Source organism: Diadema antillarum, unplaced genomic scaffold (assembly GCF_040938485.1).
Source record: "Diadema antillarum isolate AM-2024a unplaced genomic scaffold, OU_Dant_1.0 scf00000063, whole genome shotgun sequence".
Taxonomy (NCBI): Eukaryota; Metazoa; Echinodermata; class Echinoidea; order Diadematoida; family Diadematidae; genus Diadema; species Diadema antillarum.
This window is the reverse complement of record NW_027270952.1, coordinates 4252426-4274119: the sequence shown is the minus strand read 5'-3', so window position 1 is coordinate 4274119 and position 21694 is coordinate 4252426. Positions and strand designations below refer to the sequence as shown.

At 41.4% G+C, this 21694-nt stretch overlaps 1 protein-coding gene across 1 annotated transcript in view; it reads left to right on the top strand.

Annotated features, from left to right (window-relative positions):
- Nucleotides 1-21694, top strand: part of LOC139716226 (kinesin-II 85 kDa subunit-like) — a 62078-nt gene that overhangs the window by 23042 nt on the left and 17342 nt on the right. Inside the window, exons 3-8 of the mRNA XM_071627790.1 lie at nt 3789-3933; nt 8949-9033; nt 9978-10083; nt 13159-13298; nt 18273-18470; nt 20883-21057. Of these exons, the coding sequence (XP_071483891.1) occupies nt 3789-3933; nt 8949-9033; nt 9978-10083; nt 13159-13298; nt 18273-18470; nt 20883-21057 (849 nt within the window). The remainder of the gene's footprint in view (nt 1-3788; nt 3934-8948; nt 9034-9977; nt 10084-13158; nt 13299-18272; nt 18471-20882; nt 21058-21694) is intronic.

Genomic DNA, 21694 nt, shown 5'->3' with positions numbered 1-21694 from the left:
GATTTTGAAAAAAAAAAATTCACGGTGAGATCTTGTCGGAATAATGGAGACATCTGGATACAGGGAGGCCAAATAAGAGAGGTCGGACTGTATTTTGGTGCAAACTGATGGCTAATTTTTTTCTTTCTATAAAGGTTACTCCAGTCACCTGAAGAAATATGTTTTCTTTTAACAGATATAGATAAAAATATAGAGAAATAGACCAAAATTATCTGTTGGTAAAGAGAAGAGAAGAATGAAGGATTACTGCACAGAAAATATTGTAAATATTATGTTAGCAAACAGGCAACTTTGAATAAACTTGCATATTGAGTTCATCCTGTAACAGGGATGATTTGTTGTCTTATTAACACACAAAACATAGCATCAGGCCTCGAATTAACCGACGGCCACCGACGGCCATGGCCGTCGGTGCCCCTCTCGTTGGCCGCAATGCCTTTTGTTTTTTGATCAAAGTTACGGCCAAAAAAAAAAAGGGCAAAAAAAGTGCCCTTTTTCTTGGGGCCGTGGTGCCCTTTTAGAATGAAAGTTATTATTTATGACGTATGATATGCCCTTTCTCAAAGTCTACACTTTAATAAGCTTGAACAACTCTCCTGATCTCAAATATCATACCTTCAGTTCACTCGCGTCCCAATATATCTGATTCAAACTCAAAGTATCTTTCCGAGATACGAGACGACGTGTACGTAATATGTACACATGTACGCCCGACCGGCTTTTACCGTCCCGACTGCCTCCGCAGCGCAGCGGCCATAGAGTTACTAGCTAGACAGCGCATATTCAGATAGACTTAAAGAGTGAACACCAAGTTCACCAAGCAAAAAGAAAAATTCCACGATGCCAAGGTACCAGACTGGGGAATGGGGAGGGGTGGAGAGAGAGAGACCAATCAACAGAAGAAACCGCGCGTACTGGCGCATTCTTGGAGGTCATTAACTGTCTGGGGTCTTGGAGATGAACAGGGAAAGAATGTTTAATTATCAAAGATAGCTCAAGTCGAAGCCCCAGGGCGAAGACCCAGGATTACAAACGTAATGATTCTGTATTTCTTATCACTCTCCTGCGATTTTGAGGTGTTAGTAGAGTGTCAAATTTTTCGTGAAAACACAAATTTGACTACCTGTGACAATGAAAGAATTGTATTTTTTTGTGCAGATTCTTTTTTTTTTGTCTTTATCCTGACTAATATTCAAGTTCATATGAAATTTCTGACGTCTTTACTGCTGCATCAACAGCCTAAAATAAATTACTGGAAGATTTTTAATGCATTTGAAATGTCAAATTTTGAATATATGTGGATAATCATCGGATGTGGATGATCATCATCCACATTGATATGTACCCTCTAAATTTGCTATTTCAAATGAATATAGTAGGCAATGTGTCAGAAAATTCTGAAGCTTAAATATGAAATTTTTGGCAACCTTCCATTTGAACTTCAGGCATGATGAGCTCCTATGATTCAGCAAAAATAAATCAACAGATCAGAGATAAACTTCCTTCGAATTGAGAACTAGCACGCAGATGTGCTGAGCGTGAGACCACAAGAAGCTTCAGCTTTGCTTTGAGATTGTAACTCGGGAAGTTCTCACAAACTCCTGGATCAACCCTCCCTGCCAACTCCAACTCGTTGCTTCCCAACGTGCATGGTGAACGCATGGTGTCTCGATGTCACAGAGGCTGCTTTGTTTTTTGTCTTGGAATATTTATTCATTTCGTGTCATGACATGAGTGTAGTAATCTTTTTGCATGGCGATGTACAAACTCGTGATACTCAACTCGTCTTTTTGATGTTTTTCTTTGAGGCCAAAAGGAAGACAAAATAGTATCATGACGTTTGCAGTTGTTCAAAAGGTCTGCTTTTAGTTACGTTCAGACGGGAGCCCTTAACCTCGAAGTTAGGAAACTTTGAGGTTAGAGCTTGTAGATAGGGACCGTGAAGACGCACTCGTAGTTAGCAAACCTCGAGGTTTGCTCGATGTTTCGAGCCACGAGAAATCTTATGGTTAGCGCTCTAACCACGAGCTGCGGGGGGTCCCCACTCGTAGTTAAGCACCGTGTGGACACAAAAAACAATGAACTCGAAGTTAAGAGTGACCTCGCCGTAAACTCCAGCCCCCACAATTTCCCTCTGCTTCCGGGTCAACCTCCCAAACGTACACCACAAATACACTACACGTGAAAAACCTATGACGCACGACACAACAACATCATCTTTTCTTCCCATGCGCTTGATCTCTGAAACTTTACACGTCGAACTCGCTACTGTATTCTATATTCTTCTCTGACGCTAAAAAAAAATGTTTTCGACGAATATCTTCATAAAGGCATAAAGTCATCAGTGCAGTGCTATCTCTGCAGTGTAAGCGAGTCCGACAGGGTTGGACTAAAGGATAAATAGACGCCTTGTTAGCAGTGTGGGCTGAAACTTCCGGTGGTTTTAACATCGAGTGGGACCCACTCGTAGTTACGGGGGGGCAGAAGCTTAACCTCGAGGTTTCGTAACCTCGAGGTTAAGATTCGTCGTGTGGACACACGTCGTAGTTAGGGGGCAAAAGCTAAACCTCGAGGTTAGGGCCTGCCGTCTGAACGTAACTTTTGATAGCTCACAGACTACATAGTAATCACCCATGCTCCCAGGCCCTCCCTCCAGTCGAGCAATTCACACGCGCGCAAATTCCTTTGCCTTGTGGTTTTACCAGCCAGCTGTCGGAATGTGCTTTGAAGTTACATGGCAGCCTGGCCTGGCTGGCCTGAATTGGTGTCGAGTTTCAATCAACACCTACTGTTGTTTTATTCCTGTTTTAAAAAATGTTGTTTCACCTGATAGAAACGCGGAAATCGGGAATGTGTTACAGCTGTAGGGAAGAGGTTTTTGTTGTGTGTTGCACTTTGTGTGTGTGTGTGTGTGTGTTTGTTTGTTTTTCTCGGTTTTTTTCTTCTTTCTTTTTTCATAAACACCCAACATGCCCTTTCCAGTGTGGCCTTGGTGCCCCTCTGACTGACCTAAGTGCCCTGGCCTCTTGGAAAAAGTGCCCTTTTCTAAATGGCCTTGCCCCTCCAAAATCCTATTTCGAGGCCTGTAGCATGTTGACTGAATTTTGATTTTGCATCCATGGCAGGATATCAGGGATGCCAAGTTCAAAAAATTTTTATGAGTGAGATTTTCATGACTCGGCATCGCTCGGCATCTCGGCGCGCAAATGTGCCAGCGAGCGAGGGTGTGGGAGGGGTTTTTCCCCCCTGTGGCCTCCCACAGTAGGGAGCTTTTTCAATTTTTAGCTCTTAATGGTGCGATCAGGTGCATACTTAGGTGACCATTTTTTACTTATTTTGAAAGACAAAAAGGGAAATGCACCTTCAGTTGCAACTATCACTTTAATCTTTTGAGCTATGCTCATTATTATAGGCCAAAGTTGCAGACTTCGCCCAATGCGTGAGAAAAATGGGTGCCATGCGTGAGATCGTGAGACGGCCCCTAAATGCTTGAGTCTCACGCAGAATGCATGAGACTTGGTAGCTCTGGGATATATCTGTATCTGATGGCTCCCTGTTTGATTGCCTGAAAGAGTTTAGTGTTTGTTTGTTTGTTTTTTATGTCAGGGACTTTACAAGGTTTATCACATGTCTAAAGATGATGTTAATGGGATTCTTTCATGCACAGCCAACCTTGAAATTTTCATGGTTGTAACTTCTCCCTTTGCTGGATGGTAAAACTTGATATCTTGTGTTCTATGATATTGGATTTTTCATTCTGCTTTCTCGGATTCATCATATCTTTCCAGGAACAATATTTGCGTATGGACAAACTGGTACAGGCAAGACTTTTACAATGGAAGGTGTGAGATCACAACCAGAGTTGAGGGGAATTATACCCAACTCATTCGCCCACATATTTGGACATATAGCCAAGGAGCAGGAAAATGTCAGGTATGAGCCATTTGTTTCTCATCAATAAACAAGATAAGACAATAGTTGTAGAAGAACACAGTGTTTTGAAGAACTGCCTAGCCGCCCTTATTTTTTACCTTGCTGGCGAAGAACTTTCTTGGGCATGCACATACAGTCAAACCTGTCTATAAAGACCACTCATGGGAATGCCAAACGTGGTCTTTATAGACAGATTCGACTGAGGTGACCGCTATATATCAGTATGAAAATGAGAATGATTTGCTGAATCATGCATGAGTGAGCCCACATCAAATACAAATGTCATTTTTGTCAAGCCCACCGGAGGTGAGGAGAGATTAAGGGATCGCCTGCAGCATCTGTCCGTCCGTCGTCCGTCCGTCCGTTGTCCATCCATCCGTCCGTCGTCCGTTGTCCGTCCGTCCGTCCATCCATCGTCTGTCCATAACCCTACAAAAACTTCAGTAACTCTTCACTCTGGGCTTCAATTGCAATCAAACTTCGAGGGAAGGGGGGTCATACAAAGTTTCACATTTTACCATATATGAAGGTCACCTCGAGGTCAAAGCTCACAGGCAGGGGTCAATGAACTTTAGGGCCCAATGTTAAGTTTTTATGGCGCGTTTCTATTATGGGTCATAACTTTTGATCCATAACTCCATTTGTGACCAAACTTGGATGGTAGATGTCCCTTGGGGATTGGATGATTACCACAAGGTCAAAGGTCACAAGCAGAGGTCAACAAACTTTTAGAGCCCAGTGTTAAGTTTTTAGGGCTCTTTTCTTATCTTTTTTTGTGATGATGGAAATAAATAAACTATTGAATTGAATTGAATTTATGGCTAGTTTCTATTATGGATCATACCTTTTGATCCATAACTCCATTTGTGACTAAACTTGGATGGTAGATGTCCCTTGGGGAGTGGATGGTCACCACAAGGTCAAAGGTCACAAGCATGGGTCAACGAACTTTTAGAGCCCAATGTTAAGTTTTATGGCGTGTTTCTATTATGGGTCATAACTTTTGATCCATAGATCCGTTTGTGACCAAACTTGGATGGTAGATGTCCCTTGGGGAGTGGATGGTCACCACAAGGTCAAAGGTCACAGGCAGGGGTCAACGTATTTCAAGGGCCCAATGTTAAGTTTTTATGGCACGTTTCTTTTTTGCCATAAATTTTTATGCTTTTATATCTCTTTTTAGCTCACCTGAGCCAAAGGCTCAAGTGAGCTATTGCAATCGCCCTTCGTCCGGCGTCCGTTGTGCGTCGTCCGTTGTGCGTCTTGCGTAAACTTTTTACATTTTCATCTTCTTCTTGAAAACCCCAAGACCAATTTTCATCAAACTTGGCAGGTAGCATCCCTAGGGGGTTAGGAACTCAATTTTTAAAAATTAGCACCATGCCCCACCCAGGGGGCCCCCCAAGGGGGCCCAAATCCCCCCCCCAAAAAAAAAAAAAATTAAGGAATCTGTAATAATCTTCTTCTCTAGAACCAGAAGTGATAGAGCTAAGTTAGTACTATGAGTTTGTACATTGATGACTGCAGTTTCAAGTTTGTTCATGGCAGAATCAGGGGTGCCCCCCTTGGGACCCAGGGGAGGGGGGTGAGGAGGGGTCCTAATGGGGCCTAAATTGTACATTTTTATCTTCTTCTTGAGAACCCCATGACCCATTTTCACCAAACTTGGCAGGTAGCATCCCTAGGGGGTTAGGATCTCAATTTGTTACAATGGGCACCATGCCCCACCCAGGGGGCCCCCAGGGGGGCCCAATCCCCCCAAATTAAGGAATCTTAAAAGATTTGGGCCCTTATTGTACATTTTCATCTTCTACTTGAGAATGCCTGGTCAAATTTTGGTAGAGCTGTGAATAATTTAGATTAGTGACTGCGTGAAAGGTGAACTTGCGATACTCGGGTGAGCGCTAGACCCGCGGATCTCTTGTTATCTGTTATATCTCTTTTTTTTTATCTGTTTGTCAGGGGGAACGTACTGTGCTACTTTGCTCTAATCTGGAACACATAAATAACACAGCGTGAAGATTTTTTTTGGGTTCAAAATGCAATAAACAAAAATTTAATTCCTCTGCGGGTTCTATGTTTTCTGACAAATCTCATCATAACGCAATTCAACATGAATGAATTATCTGCTTATGTTTTATATACTTAAATAAAATATTCCACTGAATTAATTTAATTTTATCAAACTCAACAAACTCCCTGTTACAATTACACTACACTTATACTACTGCCTACGGAGCTCCTGTTACTACCAACTGTCAGGCGTTATCTCGCCGAGTTGGGTGTCCTATTACATCGCTGGAGGGCGCCCTCGTGCGTCTTGTAGATCGCAAGGGCGCGGCGTCGGTGTCGACGTCGACCAGTCGGGCTCGGCCCGTGACGACAGCGTCTCTCTGTTGACGACCGTGACTGAGTCACCGGGCAGCGGCTGGTCCCGGACTCAGCTCTTAGTAATGCGGCTGTCTCAGCTCGTATCAATGCGGCTGTCTCAGCTCGTAGCTATGCGGCTGTCTCAGCTCGTAGCTATGCGGCTGTCTCAGCTCGTAGCAATGCTGCTGTCTCAGCTCGTAGCAATATAAGGATGCGGCTGTAAATTTACAATTAGCCATCACTAACACAATAATATCCATCCATATTAATACTGTTCTATCCTCACTTTGATGTTCCCCGACTACATGGCGACTATTCTGTGTCACACTCATAGCATCAATATCACAGTCTTCTTATGACCGCAATATCAAAATCATCTTATAATATCAATATCAAAATCATCTTATAACATCATAGCATTCGCGCCCTGTACGATGACCAATATTTAATACCTACTACTGCTGTAATTATTCCTTTAGGTTCACCCCAAACAATAATTCTCTACCTGGGGAATCTCTTCATCATAATTCCTAGCTTCCAAATTCATGACCAATCATTACAATGTGTGCATAAACAATAACCAAACTTCTGGCTTACAGCTATAACAATATCGGATATACTTCTATAAACTTGATGTCTTCCAATCTGACGTTCATAATTATGTCCTTTATTTCTGCGCAAAAATTACAACCCTACTCTCTTCCACATATCAATTCATTCTCACCTTACACATCAAATCGTTTTCTTCGTACAAAAACATAAAACTTTCAGTTGATACCAGGCGCCTCGTTTAACAGCGTCTCTATTGAGTCCCTTAAAAAACTAACTAAGAAAAAATGACTGAAATCAGCATATATAAACTCCACTTACAGTTATTTCTGCCCTTCACCCGCACGGAGAATTGCCGTCTGCCCTCGGAGTTGTCGTCCAGTGCCCCGTCTGCCAATTCCGCTCAGCAGCAGGAATACTTTAGCCTCGGAGTATCACAGGTTCAATTTCTCTCTCGCTTTCTCCCTCAAAGCCTTTTAGCTCGGATCTCAGCGGAGTCTCATCCTGGATTCCCTCCTATTTCGACATGGCTGGACCCTTTCCAATGGGCACAAACGATCTTTCCACTCTCGCGTCGGATTAGCTTCTCATCTCTTATTCCTCCTTCACAGCTATTTATCTTCTCTTACGCTCCCTCTCTCGCCCTTAACCTTGCATACATTATCACTCTCCAATCAGTGGGATCCCCTTAATTTTGACCTTTCACTTCCATACCGATACAATATTAATTAACCTGTAATTGAACTACTCACTTTCCCTTGCATTATCTTTATTCAAATACCGGGGTGCGGCCTTTATTGATAACCAAATGAATCATAACAAAATTCGCGGGAAACCCAGCCAAGCATTTCTTACCGTGCTGCGAGAAGGATGCAGCTTGCAAACCCTCGATCTCGCCAGCTGTTGGCCTAAAAATTCTTTTCTGCCTAGACAGTAGCCCACCGTAAATGAGAGGGTAGGAGAAAAGGAGAAAAAAAAAACTTTCCGTGTCGTTTACCTCTGACACTGTTATATCCCATTCGCGTACAATTTCTTGTACTAGTATGGGCGAGACACATTATGGCACTTGCCTTGTTCAAAAGTCATGAGAGTAAATTTGAGGGTCTGTGAAATATTCTGTTTCCTTTGTATGATTATTGGGCTTTTGTTGTTTTGTCATCCATCGTTTAACCCCCTTACATCTATCCTGACTCTTTTCATATCTATTTTTTTTTAGGCTCATGTGAGCTATTAAGATCACTCAATCGTCCACCGTCCGTCATGCATAGTCCATCATGCATTGTGTGTTGAGTGTCTTGCGTAAACTTTTTACATTTTCATCTTCTTGAATATCCCTAGGCCACTAGGCCACTTAAAATTGATGTTGGGCTACCAAATTTCCCATTTTTATATGGATATCTTTTGGTGGTCCAATTTGGCAACTAGTATTAAAAATGGAATGTAATACTATTGTTATGTTTCCTGTTTTTTTTTCTACCAGTGTATTTCTTTTTTTACCCACCAAAAGTTCAGAGTTAAAGCTTTTAAGGGGCTGTATGGGCCACCAGAGAAAAAAATTACTGCCAAGCCCTTTGTAATGGTTCATGCATTTTGATTGTAAGACTACAATCTGAATGAGACTGAAAAATTAAGGCTTTCCAGCATCCATCTGTGTACCTGTGCATGTACGTCACACATTCAGGCTGCACACCAATGAATTGACTTTATCACTCCAGCCGTTGGAATAGCATGCTGTGTGCAATACCCATGACATGCAGCAGGCGCTCAGGAAAAGGCACAGTGAACAACTGAAAGATTGCTTTTAAAAACACCCCCCCCCCCAAAAAAACAAAAACAAAAACAAAACAAAACAAAACAAAACAAAACAAAAAAAAACCCTGCTTTTTGAAAGCTTTGCTGCCAGATTTATACATATTGTGAAAAAGAGTAAAATAGTGCACAAATTTTTGTCCCTGTCTGTGTCATTCCACTTATTTTTGCATCTCCGGTGACATGACTTCTACCCAAAACTGTCAGACCTGGTCAGGAGTATATATATGTCTTACAAAGTGTACATGGTTTAGTGACAAGTATGTTTTATATGATCTTTGTTTCAGATTTCTTGTACGAGTGTCATATCTGGAGATTTATAATGAAGAGGTCAGGGATCTGTTAGGAAAAGATCAGGCATCTCGCTTAGAGGTGAGGCTGGCTTTGTGGTTTGTCTTTCCCATTATTTTTGCATTTTCATATTCTTTTTGTGCTTCTTGTACTAAAGCACCTTCTGATAATTCTGTGCACAGCCTTTGTGGAAAGAAATAGTGAATTTGAGAAAGCAGAATGAAACAACAACAACAACAACAACATGTCATACAAATCCCCTGAAACCACCTTGATGCCATTAAGGGATGTATTTTTTTTCGCAAGGTGTGTATATATGTATATATATATATATATATATATATATATATATATATATACAGAAATATCATTCATGAGCGTGCATGGAGTGGATATTCATGCAAAATTTTGCAGTTTGTATGGATAATAAGACAAATCTCTTGGGACCGGCAATTTTTCTTTCGTTATATAGAAATTTGGTTATAACGGAACAAATAAACAATAAAAAACATAGAGTAGATAATGTTAGGGCCTGAATTTAAATTCATTGTAGCTGGCATTTTGTTGTATCCATGTTCATTATAATGGCAGTGCACTGTATTGGAGACATTAATGTTTTTAAAAAAAGATAGTGTTTGCATTACACCATGACCCAATATAGTTTTTTTTTTTTTACTTGTTTTTATTTATATATTAGAAAAGCAATGCTCATCCATGCTGTTGTTAGCCTTTCTGTTATGATCAGAGTGTGACAGTGATAGAGAATTGAATATGAATACCTAACTAGATGGTAGTTCTGTGATAACATCATTAGTCTCTATATTTATGTACGTGGTATTAAATTAAAATCAATCTGTAATGGTCATATGGATTTTCTTTCCAAATCAAAGTGTAAGGTATAATATTAGCTAACAACTAGTCCATAGGAAATATTTCATCAGAATTCTTTGAATTTCCAAGTTTTTGAAAATTTACTTTTATTGAATATGGTTATTTGAATGAATCGTTTGCTTGTACATTTTCAGGTCAAAGAGCGTCCGGACGTTGGAGTGTATGTGAAGGATCTCTCAGCATTTGTGGTCAATAATGCAGACGATATGGACAGGATAATGACACTGGGCAATAAGAATAGTATGTGTGATTTTTGCATCAGACTGCTTAATGTAACACAGCACAGGAGATATGTAAAATTTGTGTGCCCCTTTTGCAACCCGGAGAATGAGATTCCTTTCATAAGCTGGTATATTGTAGAGGTAGTAGGTAATTCAGACATTTCCTCTAAATGATAGAAATAGAAACTTCTCTATGAAGGAGGGGGAAACAATACTATAAGAATGAAGCATGTGGGTTATCTGAGGGCTTGAATGGTAGTTGGGATGGCCTGGACGCTGACGGTGACAATTGTCTTTGGGTCAGAGGGGGACTGCTCCCAAGCTTGCAAAAATTCAATACACAGGTGATGTTCAAGTCAAATCATACACATTGTACCAGCAGCCGAAGGAGGTGGGCTGTCGATGGAACATACCTCCAGTCTTTGAGTCCTTCAAAGTTTTCCCAAATATTGGATATAACAGGGCTGTTACTTAGTGGGGTCCTTGGCAGGGTGAAGGTGAATGGGGGACTGAAGGTACAGGAGCACCAGGGGACTGTGTGGTGGGTGAGGGGGGGGGGGGGGGGGCATGCATAATGGTGCTGGGGGATGACAGGTGTTAACTTACAAAGGCATCATCTGTGTTAAGGGCAACAATTCCAGAGCTGTTAACATTAATAGTCATACTGATGGACCTATGCAATGATGCCAGCGTTATCCCGCTTAATGGGATTTGAGTCATTGATGAGTCCTTTGGCCCCAGCAGCAGCTTCAATGATAGGCCAATTGCCACAATGACCAAGTAGTTTATATTGTCCTGAAATTAAAAGTAATTGGCAGCACTGCACCAGAATGGGTAGACTGGGTAAGCTGGCAGAGTAGATGGTGCAGCTATCTGGGAGGATGCCATGGGGTTGCAAGATCTCATAGCATAGCTCTCGCATCTTAGCAATTGCTAGGGTCAATCCAAGAGATGGAAGATTCTTCTGTGGAACACATTTGCATGAAACCCTGCTGTGCAGAGTGTAAGGCCTGCAGCAGGGAGGGGGATGACCATGCGATCAAGATACTTACATGTAGTGACAGCATAAAGCTAGTTTAGGAATTTCATGAATTGGTGATTTGGGAAAGGTCTGGTGGGAGGGTGCTGCGTTTTTCAAGGAAGCCTTCATAATGATACTTGGATGGGTCACTTGCTGTAGTCAAATGAATGGCATTCCATGTAACAGTCTAGATGACCTCACTTTTGGGTAGCATATCTCTTGTGCAGACTTGAGCAGTGTCTTCGGCAGGGTTGCAGATAGCAAGGAGGAATCTATGATATAATGGTGGAGAAGGAAGGGGAATTAAGGGTCTTGAAGGTTTGCGACATTGTTAGAGGAAAATTTGCTGGACCTCTCCGAAGGGCCAACTGGAGATAGCATTGGCAGCAGCACGGCTGACACTTGGAACGTTGACAATCTGGCAGTAGTTTCAAAGCCACTTCTTTTTCAAATTTTGAAGGCAACAGTGTGGGATGTCATTAAATGTATCAATACCAAAAGTCTTAAGGAGGGGTTTGTGGTCAACAGCAACAATGAGGTCAGGGCATCCAATGGCAAAGCTCCAGCCAAGGCCTCACCCTCGATTGGAGCATACCCAGATTCTGCACCAGATGCGAAACAGTTCCCTCCTAGAGTAATCTTCCAACCAGATTTGCAGCAGAATGGCTGGCAGATGAGTCGATGCAGTGTTTCTGAAAAAGCCAGAAACCAATTCCAACCCTTGGTCCAACTGGTTGCCAGGCAGGTGGGGCAAGTCTTTTATTTAAAAAAATAAAATCTACTCCCCTGGGAATCTCATTGATGAACAGGTGTTTGGGTCCTTCAATTCTGTAACTTACAAAAATGCATTGTGTGATATCACCATCGGGATCCAGGAGTTAATTTAACCCTAAAAAGACTGGGGGGGGGGGGGCCTAAAAGGCCCCCCCCCGACATTTCGCGCGATTACTCAGCAACACGCAATGCTCTCGCCGCGATGCTCTATGACTTTTTTCTTTCGAGTTTCCCGCACATTTGACACCAAATTTGTGACGCCCGGGGGTACGGTTCTGAAGTTACATAACTTTTTGTACATGCACGTGAGACCAAAAATGGCTCAAAAATGTGATTTTGTGTACAAAGTCAATACAAATTGAGTTTTATCACATGGTTCATATAAATATGCTTATCTTTACTCTCAATGGCTAAAATCAATTTGTTTTAGTAGTATTATGCTTCAAAAAGGGTCTGCCAAAAATTTTGCTGAAAAAAACAACAAAAACAAAAGGTCGAAAAAACATAGAAATACATAAGAAATTCATAAAACAATAAAATAAATAAGAAATTAATTTTGATACTGACTTTTTTTTCAAGTACATTTGCTAAGAATGCCATAAAGATATCTAGACCAAAATGAGCACTTTTTGATCTTTATTTACTGATTTAGATCAAAAAGTCTGATTTCTCGCATGAATTAGCATAATTAATCAAAATAAAATAAAAGAAGACTATTTTGGAAATTTAAATATACGATCTTGTAGATTACATCGCACACTACCATTGTGCAAATTTCCGTGGCGATCGCGCGATCCACGGCCGAGATCTTAAGGGGGGGGCCCTTTAGGCCCCCCCCCCCCCCAGTCTTTTGAGCTACCAAAATAGCCCAGTCTTTTTAGGGTTAAACTTTTCAAAGGGTTCTTCAACATTTACGTATGGATATATCTGCACAATAAATAGCCAGATTACTTAACATCCCCATTACTCTTTTGTACACAATATTGTGATGGAGACCATTGATTAATTTTTATTATGCAGTGGGACTGTAGGACTATTATAGTGTGGAAGTCAAAATATGGGTGAAAATGAGCTGCTTGGTGGAGTGCTGAACACTGTGTTTTTCTAATTTAGTTTCGGTCTATAATGCCTTTAAGGGTGTCTATGCCCTGTTTGAAACCACACTGTACTTTCTTTTCTTTTTTGTACAAGTAGTAATAGATCACCTTGTCCAATCAATTCATACTTTGAGATATACAAATAATACAAGAATCCCTCAAAAAGAGACAATATACATGCATCCATTTCACCTCTTGACAGGGTCTGTTGGAGCCACCAACATGAATGAGCAAAGCTCTCGCTCCCATGCCATCTTCACCATCACCCTAGAGCGAAGTGACATGGGTCTTGACAAGGAGCAACATGTAAGGGTCGGCAAACTTCACATGGTGGATCTTGCGGTACGTGAACTTGACAGAAATTTACAGGAATAGAAGTGGATATGGGTAGGAGAAGACACCTACCGGTATAAGGTTTGGTGGTGCTACTTTCATTGATCCGGGTTTTGCAGAATCAAGTGAACATGTGTGCAATGCAATAATTCAATAGTTACTCAATTGATTTCATTCAAACTTGGTACGTAGGTTCATGGTTAGGCATTCTAGGTTTCATAGAGTTTTGATGATCTATGCTACTTCTACCAGGCATGAGATTTCTCCGCGGATCCGCGGATTTCCGCGGATTTTGAAATTCTGGGGGGGAAATACACAGTCGGGAAACTTTCCGTGATTTTCCTTTTTTTTTTTTCTTTTTTCTTTTTTTGCAGCCACCATATCTCGCCGTACTATCTAAAGCAACGGATGCTGAGTGTGTGATACCGTACCATAATAGCTGTGATGTATCGGCATTGCATTGTGTGAATGGTGATGAGTGCATTTTGTCAGCGGGCAGCTGTGCGATGTTGCATGCATGATGATGCGTGAAATGGACTGCACATACTGCTAAGGAAAGAGCGCACGTGCGCTTCTATACTCTTTGCTGCTAAGTACAAGTAAGTGGCGTGGATGTGAAACGTGCGTGTCGATCTACTTCTAGCTTGCAGTGTGGTGTGATGCACACATGTGTGAGGCTGTAGCTGTAGCTGCGTATTATGCATGCTGCCGCAGCGTTCAGCGCGATGCGCTGCTATTGTATCCCTCCCGCTGATTGATGATTACGATGGACTGCATGATGATTGGCGTGACTACATTTGTCATCGTGATTTTGAGTATTTTTTCTTCAACGAGAAAATGAAGACCCTCGATAAGGATGACCCTCATGTAGCGGATATTGAAAAAGATGTCTCCAATAAGTTCAAGTGGCAGTGGTTGGACTATGAAGTTGATCTCCCAGCACCAGTTTCGTCTTCTACCTAGGCCAGCGAGTCAATCGACTTCCTTGGGACCTGGAACTTGTGATACATCATCCGCCGCAAGGATTCGCTTGGGCGATACGATAAAGAAAGCTGAAGAGGCAGGGAGAGCGTTTTGTACAATGTGCCACGCACTCATCAACTACGGAAGCCAACAATGCTAAGCTGTGATTTATAACACTTTTTTTGTACCCCTATGAACTGAATCCAGCAAGACGTCACCTGGGTGTACATTACTGGGCAAGAGTTCCTTTTGAGACAGCCACCCAAAAGTGAGTGCGTGCATCCGTGCGTATCGCAAGCAAGGTTACGCTACGTAGAGTTGTATAACGTTAGGTATAGATCTGCACTTATTTTTTAGTACTAGTGTCATTGGGGTGGCTGTCTCAAAAGGAAGTCGACCATTTGAGGGCAGCACTTTATCGGAAGAAGAAGAAGAAGAAGAAGAAGTCTTTCCCATTACTGTGGTGTATTATGGCCTCACATTTGAGAAGGTATAACAGTTAAGCATATTCCTTCCTTTAGATTTTGCAAGTGTCATTCATGAGTTCAATTATCACAATGTTTATCTGTAAAATGTACCTCATAACAATAGTAAATTTCAGTTGTAAAATGCTTTAAAATATGTTTTTTCATACCTTAAATTTCAAAAAGTCCTCACCGTGGGAGGGGGCACACCCCCCTCCCACACCCTCCCCCCGCTCGGTCGCTCCGCTCCCTCGCAAAGTCCCTCCTCTTTTTTTTACATTTCTCTGTCTCATGCCTGTTCTACATTTCAGCCTGTATAGGTTGATGAGTCACACTTCTTGTGTGCTCTTCTGGCTACATTTCTTGTCAGATTTTAACAAATGTGCTATGCCGATGCATCACATGAAAAGCCATCTGTCTCTTTTTCAAGTCATCATTTCAAAAATTGTACAACAATCTGATGAATTGAATTAAAGTTTGTTCATTTTTGTTGAGCCCACCGGAGGTGAGGGGAGACTAAGGGATTGCCTGCGGCGTCTGTCCGTCCAACTTCCGTCCGTAACGCTACAAAAACTTGAATAACTCTCTACTAAAGACTTCGATTTCAATCAGACTTGAAGGGAAAGTTACACATTTTACTAAACATGAAGGTCACCTCAAGGGCAAAGGTCACAGGCAGGGGTAAATGAACTTTAGTGCCCAGTGTTAAAGGTTTTATGACATACAAATGCATGTTGATTTGTGTTGATTCATGATACTATTAACATCACTTTTGAGGTGAAACAAATATCTAGAAACAATCCGTATATTTTTAAGTCATTTTTCTTATATTTTTCTTCAGATTACTTGGATACGCCCACAAAAAACCTTCCAAACCAAGATTCTTGTTGTGACCTCATCTGTCAATCATTGCTAAAGTACTAATATGATTAACAAAAGGTACTGGAATGCACCCTCCCCGAGACCGAGCATAACATGCATGTTCCCTCACCATGTCTTTTGTTAGTCATATCAATATCACAGAAGCTGTGTTCAGACGGAGGCAGTTTTGGTCGGAGTAACTTCGGAGGAAGGGTTGGAGGAGGCTTGGTCGGAGTAACTTCGGAGGATAGGTCGGAGTAGTGCCCGTCTGGACAAGGTTGTGATAACTTCCTCGGATCGGAGGAACTTACCATGACCTCTTCCTCCGAACGAGATACTCCTGAGTTTTCTCAGGAGTATCTCGCTACCATGACCAGCCGGTCGGAGTAAATTGCCCGTGCGGACAAGCCCTCGGAGTATCTATGAACTTACATACCTTACGACCTAAGTAAAACTTCCTGGGTCAAATCGCAATGTTGACATTTTGCGAGTACACGTGCAATTTTAACCTAGTCGATCGCGACGAAGAAGCTGGCGCTCATGCAGAAATTTCCATCAACAAGAATGGAGAAGACAAATGCCACTGGTAAAAAACAATCGCATGGTCGACGTGTGTGGCGCTACTTCTTCCGGAAGTTACACCGACCCTTGCACATAAATTGGTCGGAGTTTCTTCCCACGACCGTCATATGGACACAAGGGTCGTGGTAGGATATGCATTAATTTGAATATTAATTACCGTGCCATAAATTTTTACTCCGACTAGAAATACGTCTGAACATGGCTATTAACTAGTTATGCTAATTATGCTAGTTATGCCGAGTCGAGGGGAAGGTGCATTCCAATGTCTTTTGTTAAACATATCAGTACTTTAGCAATGATTGACAGATGAGGTCACAACAAGAATCTTGGTGTGGAAGGTTTTTTGTGGGCGTATCCAATTAATCTGAAGAAAAATAGAAAAATTATTTTAAAATGTATGGATTGTTTCTAGATATTTGTTTCACCTCAAAAGTGGTGTCAAGGGTATCATGAATCAACACAAATCAACATGCATTTGTATGTCATAAAACCCTTAAGTTTTTACGGCGCTTTTCGATTATGGCTCATAACTTTTGATATATACAAGGTACAGTATATCCGCTTGTGACCAAACTTGGATGGTAGATGTCCCTTGGGGAGTTGAAGGTCACCACAAGGTCAAAGCTGACAGACAGGGATCAACAAACTTTTAGGGCCCAAAGTTAAGTTTTTAAGGCGCATTTCAATTATGGCTCAAAACTTTTGATCCATATGTCTGTTTGTAACCAAACTTGGATGGTAGATGTCCCTTGGGTGGGAAGTTGAAGTTCATCACAAGGTCAAAGGTGACAGACAGGGGTCAACGAACTTTAAGGGCCCAATGTTAAGTTTTTACGGCGCATTTCGATTATGGCTCATAACTTTTGATCCAAATGTCCCTTGGGGAGTTGAAGGTCACCACCAGGTCAGAGGTCATAGGCGGGGTTAATGAACTTCCGGGAGTTAGAAAAACATTAATTTCTTCTATGTGAATTGGCGAGACACATTTTGGCACTTTGCTTGTTTTTTGATTAATGCCAAAATACAGAAACTTATTGCATATTTACATTTCATGCACATGGGATTCTTGTGAAGTGAAGGTATTCTTGTGTGTTATCTCATGTAATTTGCAATTTGTGACAGTGATTTACATTTCTGTCCATGGAAATTTTTTATGCCTCTGCAACAAAGTGTCGCCGGAGGCACAATGTTTTTGGGTTCTTTGTCCGTCTGTCTGTTCATCTGCCCATAATCAATTTTGTGAACAGCGTAACATAAGAACCGTTAAATGTATTCAAATAAAATGTGGCATATATATGTATGAGTGGACAAAGTTGTGCCTATTAATTTTTGGTTGCTCATGCTCGAGATCAAAGGTCAAGGTCAAATTCTTAAAATTTCACTATATCACCCATACCTATGGCAATGCCTCAAGGTTTTTCTTGAAACTTAGGGTATAAATTCATTAATTACCAGATAAGATTCTCGACAGGGCAAGTTTTGGGCGATGGGGTCAAAGGTCAGGTGAAAATACTAAAATTTCACAGTTTTCTCCATATCTCGGAAATGGCTCAAGATATCTTAATGAAACGTATGTATGTATGAGTGGACGAAGTTGTGCTTGTAAACTTTTGGTTGCAGATGTTCAAGGTCAGAGGTCGAGGTTGAGATCAAATTCTTAAAATTTCACTATTTTACCCATATCTATGCAATGTCTCACATTCTTTTTTTCTTGAAGTGTAGTGTATACATGCATTACCAGGTAAAGATTATCTGGGGAAAGTTGTGGGCCATGGGTGCATTGGTAAAAGGTCAAAGTGAAATACGCTAAAATTTAACTTTTTCTCTATACATTTCAGAAATGGCTCAAGGTTTCTTCATTAAACTGAGTACATATGCATGTACTGCCCAACAGTGATCTTTTTCAGACTTTTGGGGTCAAAGGTCAGGTTAAAATGCGAAAACTTGTTCACAAACTTGTTACATTTCCAGTTTCTTCTCGAAACCCCATGACAGATTTTCACCAACTTGTACATATTGCATCAAAACGTTAGACTTTGTTAAGCCTGTTACCCATGCTCATATGGACTTGGTATGCTTCACAACTTCCTCCCTCTGCTCCAAATCTCTGCAGGGGTCAGAAAGACAGACCAAGACAGGTGCATCAGGCCAGCGTCTGAAGGAGGCCACCAAGATCAACCTCTCCCTGTCAACACTGGGTAATGTCATCTCATCCCTGGTTGATGGGAAGAGCACCCACATCCCTTACAGGAACTCCAAGTTGACTAGGCTCCTGCAGGATTCCCTTGGTGGCAATGCAAAGACAGTCATGGTCAGTTACACACATTTTTTTTTTTATTCTTCTTAATTGGAAGGAATCAAAGATTGAAAACCAACAAAGAATCATGCACTTTTATTCCATGATGCCAAACTTTAGAGCAGCACTTCAAAGTTTCCTCTAGTGATTGCAAAATTTTGTCATTGCAATGCAGATTTTACTATGTTGGTTGTGAACATGCTGTATTGACGGTATATTGGGCATATAGAGGAGCTACTATATTGGAAATCAGACAGTGTGCAAATTGTGCTATGTACTGTGATATAAGTTTGTGAACATTAACTCTGTAGTCAACTAAAGCCAAATGTTGCATTTCCAGGTGTTCTCATTTTGCCTGTTTTTTGTTTGTTTGTGTGTGTGTGTGTGTGTCTTTTTCCGATGAGTGCGCTTCTTATAATTAGTTTACTTACTTGTGACTACACCTAGATATACACGTTGAATATCTGTATACAATAATGAAAATAAGATATTGTGCAAATTTTGTTGATGATGTACTGTAGTATGAGTTTGTTTACATACCTCTGTAGTTCACCATAGCCAACTGTAGAGTATACTGGTGTTCTTGATATTTTGCCTGGTTTTTGAGCTCACCTGAACCAAAGGCTCAAGTGAGCTATTGTGATCGCTCTTTATCCGGCGTCCGGCGTCCGTCGTGCATAAACTTGTTACATTTTCATCTTCTTCTTCAGAACCCCTTGACCGATTTTCACCAAACTTGGCAGGTAGCATCCCTAGGTGGATAGGATCTCAATTTGTATAAGTGGGCACCATACCACTCCTGGGGGCCCCCAGAGGGGCCCGAACCCCCCAAAATTAAGGAATCTTAAAAATTCTTCTTCTCTAGAACCAGAAGTGATAGAGCTAAGTTAATACTATGAATTAGTACATTGATGACTGTAGTTTCAAGTTTGTTCATGGCGGAATCAGGGGTGCCCCCCTTGGGACCCAGGGGAGGGGGATGGGGAGGGGTCCTAATAGGGCCCAAATTGTACATTTTCATCTTTTTCTTGAAAATGCCATTATGAATTTTCACCAAAGTTGGCAGGTAGCATCCCTAGGGGGAAAGAATCTCATTCCCATCAAATGGGCACCATGCCCCACCTAGGGGGCCCCAGGGGGTCTAAATTTGGACCGAAATTGTAAATTTTCATCTTTTTCTGGAAAACCCTATCACAAATTTTCACCAAACTTGGCAGGTAGCATCCCTAGGGGGTTAGAATCTCAATTCAGTCAAATGGGCACCATGCCCCACCTGGGGGGCCCCAGGGGGCCTTAATTTGGACCGAAATTGTAAATTTTCATATTTTTCTTGAAAACCCTATTACAAATTTTCACCAAACTTGGCAGGTAGCATCACTAGGGGGATAGAATCTTAATTCCATCAAATGGGCACCATGCCCCACCTGGGGGCCCCAGGGGTCCCACCCCCCCCCCCCTGTATTTAAGGAATCGCAGATTTTCTCTGGAACCAGAAGTGATTGAGCTAAGTTGATACAATGAGTCAGTATATTGATGACTGTTGTTTCATGTTTGTTCCTGGGAAATCAGGGGTGCCCTACCCCACCCCCTTGGGACCCAAGGAAGCTTTATGGGATGGGGGGGGGGGGGGTCCAAATGTGGGCCTAAATTTTTATCTTACTGAAAACACCATAATGGATTTTCACCAAACTTGGCAAGTAGCATTCCCATTGGGATAAGATTTCAAAGTGTTTGAATGGGCACCATGCTTTCCCTGGGGGCCCCAGGGGGTCCAAACCTCCTAAATCAATGAATATTCAATAATATTTTCTCTTGTTCTAATCAAAAGCGATAGGGCTTTAAGTCTTTTTTTTTTCCCAAGCTGCATACTCCAACATTCTATAAAGTACAGTGTACTTGGTAGGTATTTTTTACCAGTGTGATGGAATATGTAAATGGACACCATGCCCCCACTCTCAAAGCTACCCCCAACATAAGTTTCCAATGTTCTCAGGTAAGAGTTTGCAAGAATGCATGGAAGGTTAACTTGCGATACTCAGGTGAGCGTGTGACCCCCGGGTCTCTTGTTTTAGATGAGTGTGCTTCTTATAGCTAGTTAGCTCACTTGTGACCACACATAAATATTACACATTGAATGTATGCATGCAGTCACAAAATTTTGACGACAGTTTCAAAGCTGGGACAAATCTTCACTAGATACAATTGTATATATACATTGTATATAATACATATTTTGTTTGGAATTTATCATGCTGCAGACATCATTAACTCTAGTAGTCTTCTCCCCCAGTACTAGATGAGATGCATAGATTATGTTGATTAATGCAATACATTTTTGGCCCTACATTTGTATGTGATTTAGAAAGTAGCACATTTATTCTTTATTCTTATGTATGCATCTTCTCGGCGAATGTGACTTCCTTTCAGTGTGCTAACATTGGACCTGCGGAGTACAACTATGATGAGACAATTAGCACCCTGCGTTACGCCAATCGTGCAAAGAACATCAAGAACAAAGCCAAGATCAATGAGGACCCCAAGGATGCCCTCCTGAGGCAGTTCCAAAAGGAGATTGAGGACCTGAAGAAACAGCTGTCTGAATGTGAGTCATTTAATCATCTAGTGCCTATTCTTACAAAGTCAAGCCGTACTCACTGAAGGAATCAGTAAATTTCTCATGATTATTAGAGATTACTTTAAAGAGAAAGGTAATACAAGGATGATATCAATCTGGCAAAGGAACACAGACATTTTCACACACCCACACCCCATACTTGCACACACTTCACAAACACACACATGTCAAGAGTAGCTATAGTCAGCTCAGGTGCCAGAGGATTGACCATGTGGAAATTCACATTTTCCCTTCCTAGGGAAGAAATTGCCCGCATGCCTCTTCATCTTACGATGCCTAGGCAGATTTGCATGTCACCTTGGTGCCTTTTAAGTTTTGAGAATTTGTCTTCCTGCCTTCTCATCCCTTAGCAAGGTGCCTGGCAAGATTTTAAGAAGATGTTCTCTTGCTGCTTAGCTTAGCTTCAGAAGATATTTTAACATATTTCAGCACATGGTATCTGCTACAGAAATACTTCAGCAAAAAGATTGTTACTCCATAAAGCTGTGTACTACTGGTACTGTATATCTAAAAACTAAGTGATTTGAAGCTATGTAACACAGAGTGTAGCAGTATTAGGAACATTTATGGGTATTAAAGGTTTATTGAAAACATTTTAAAGTGA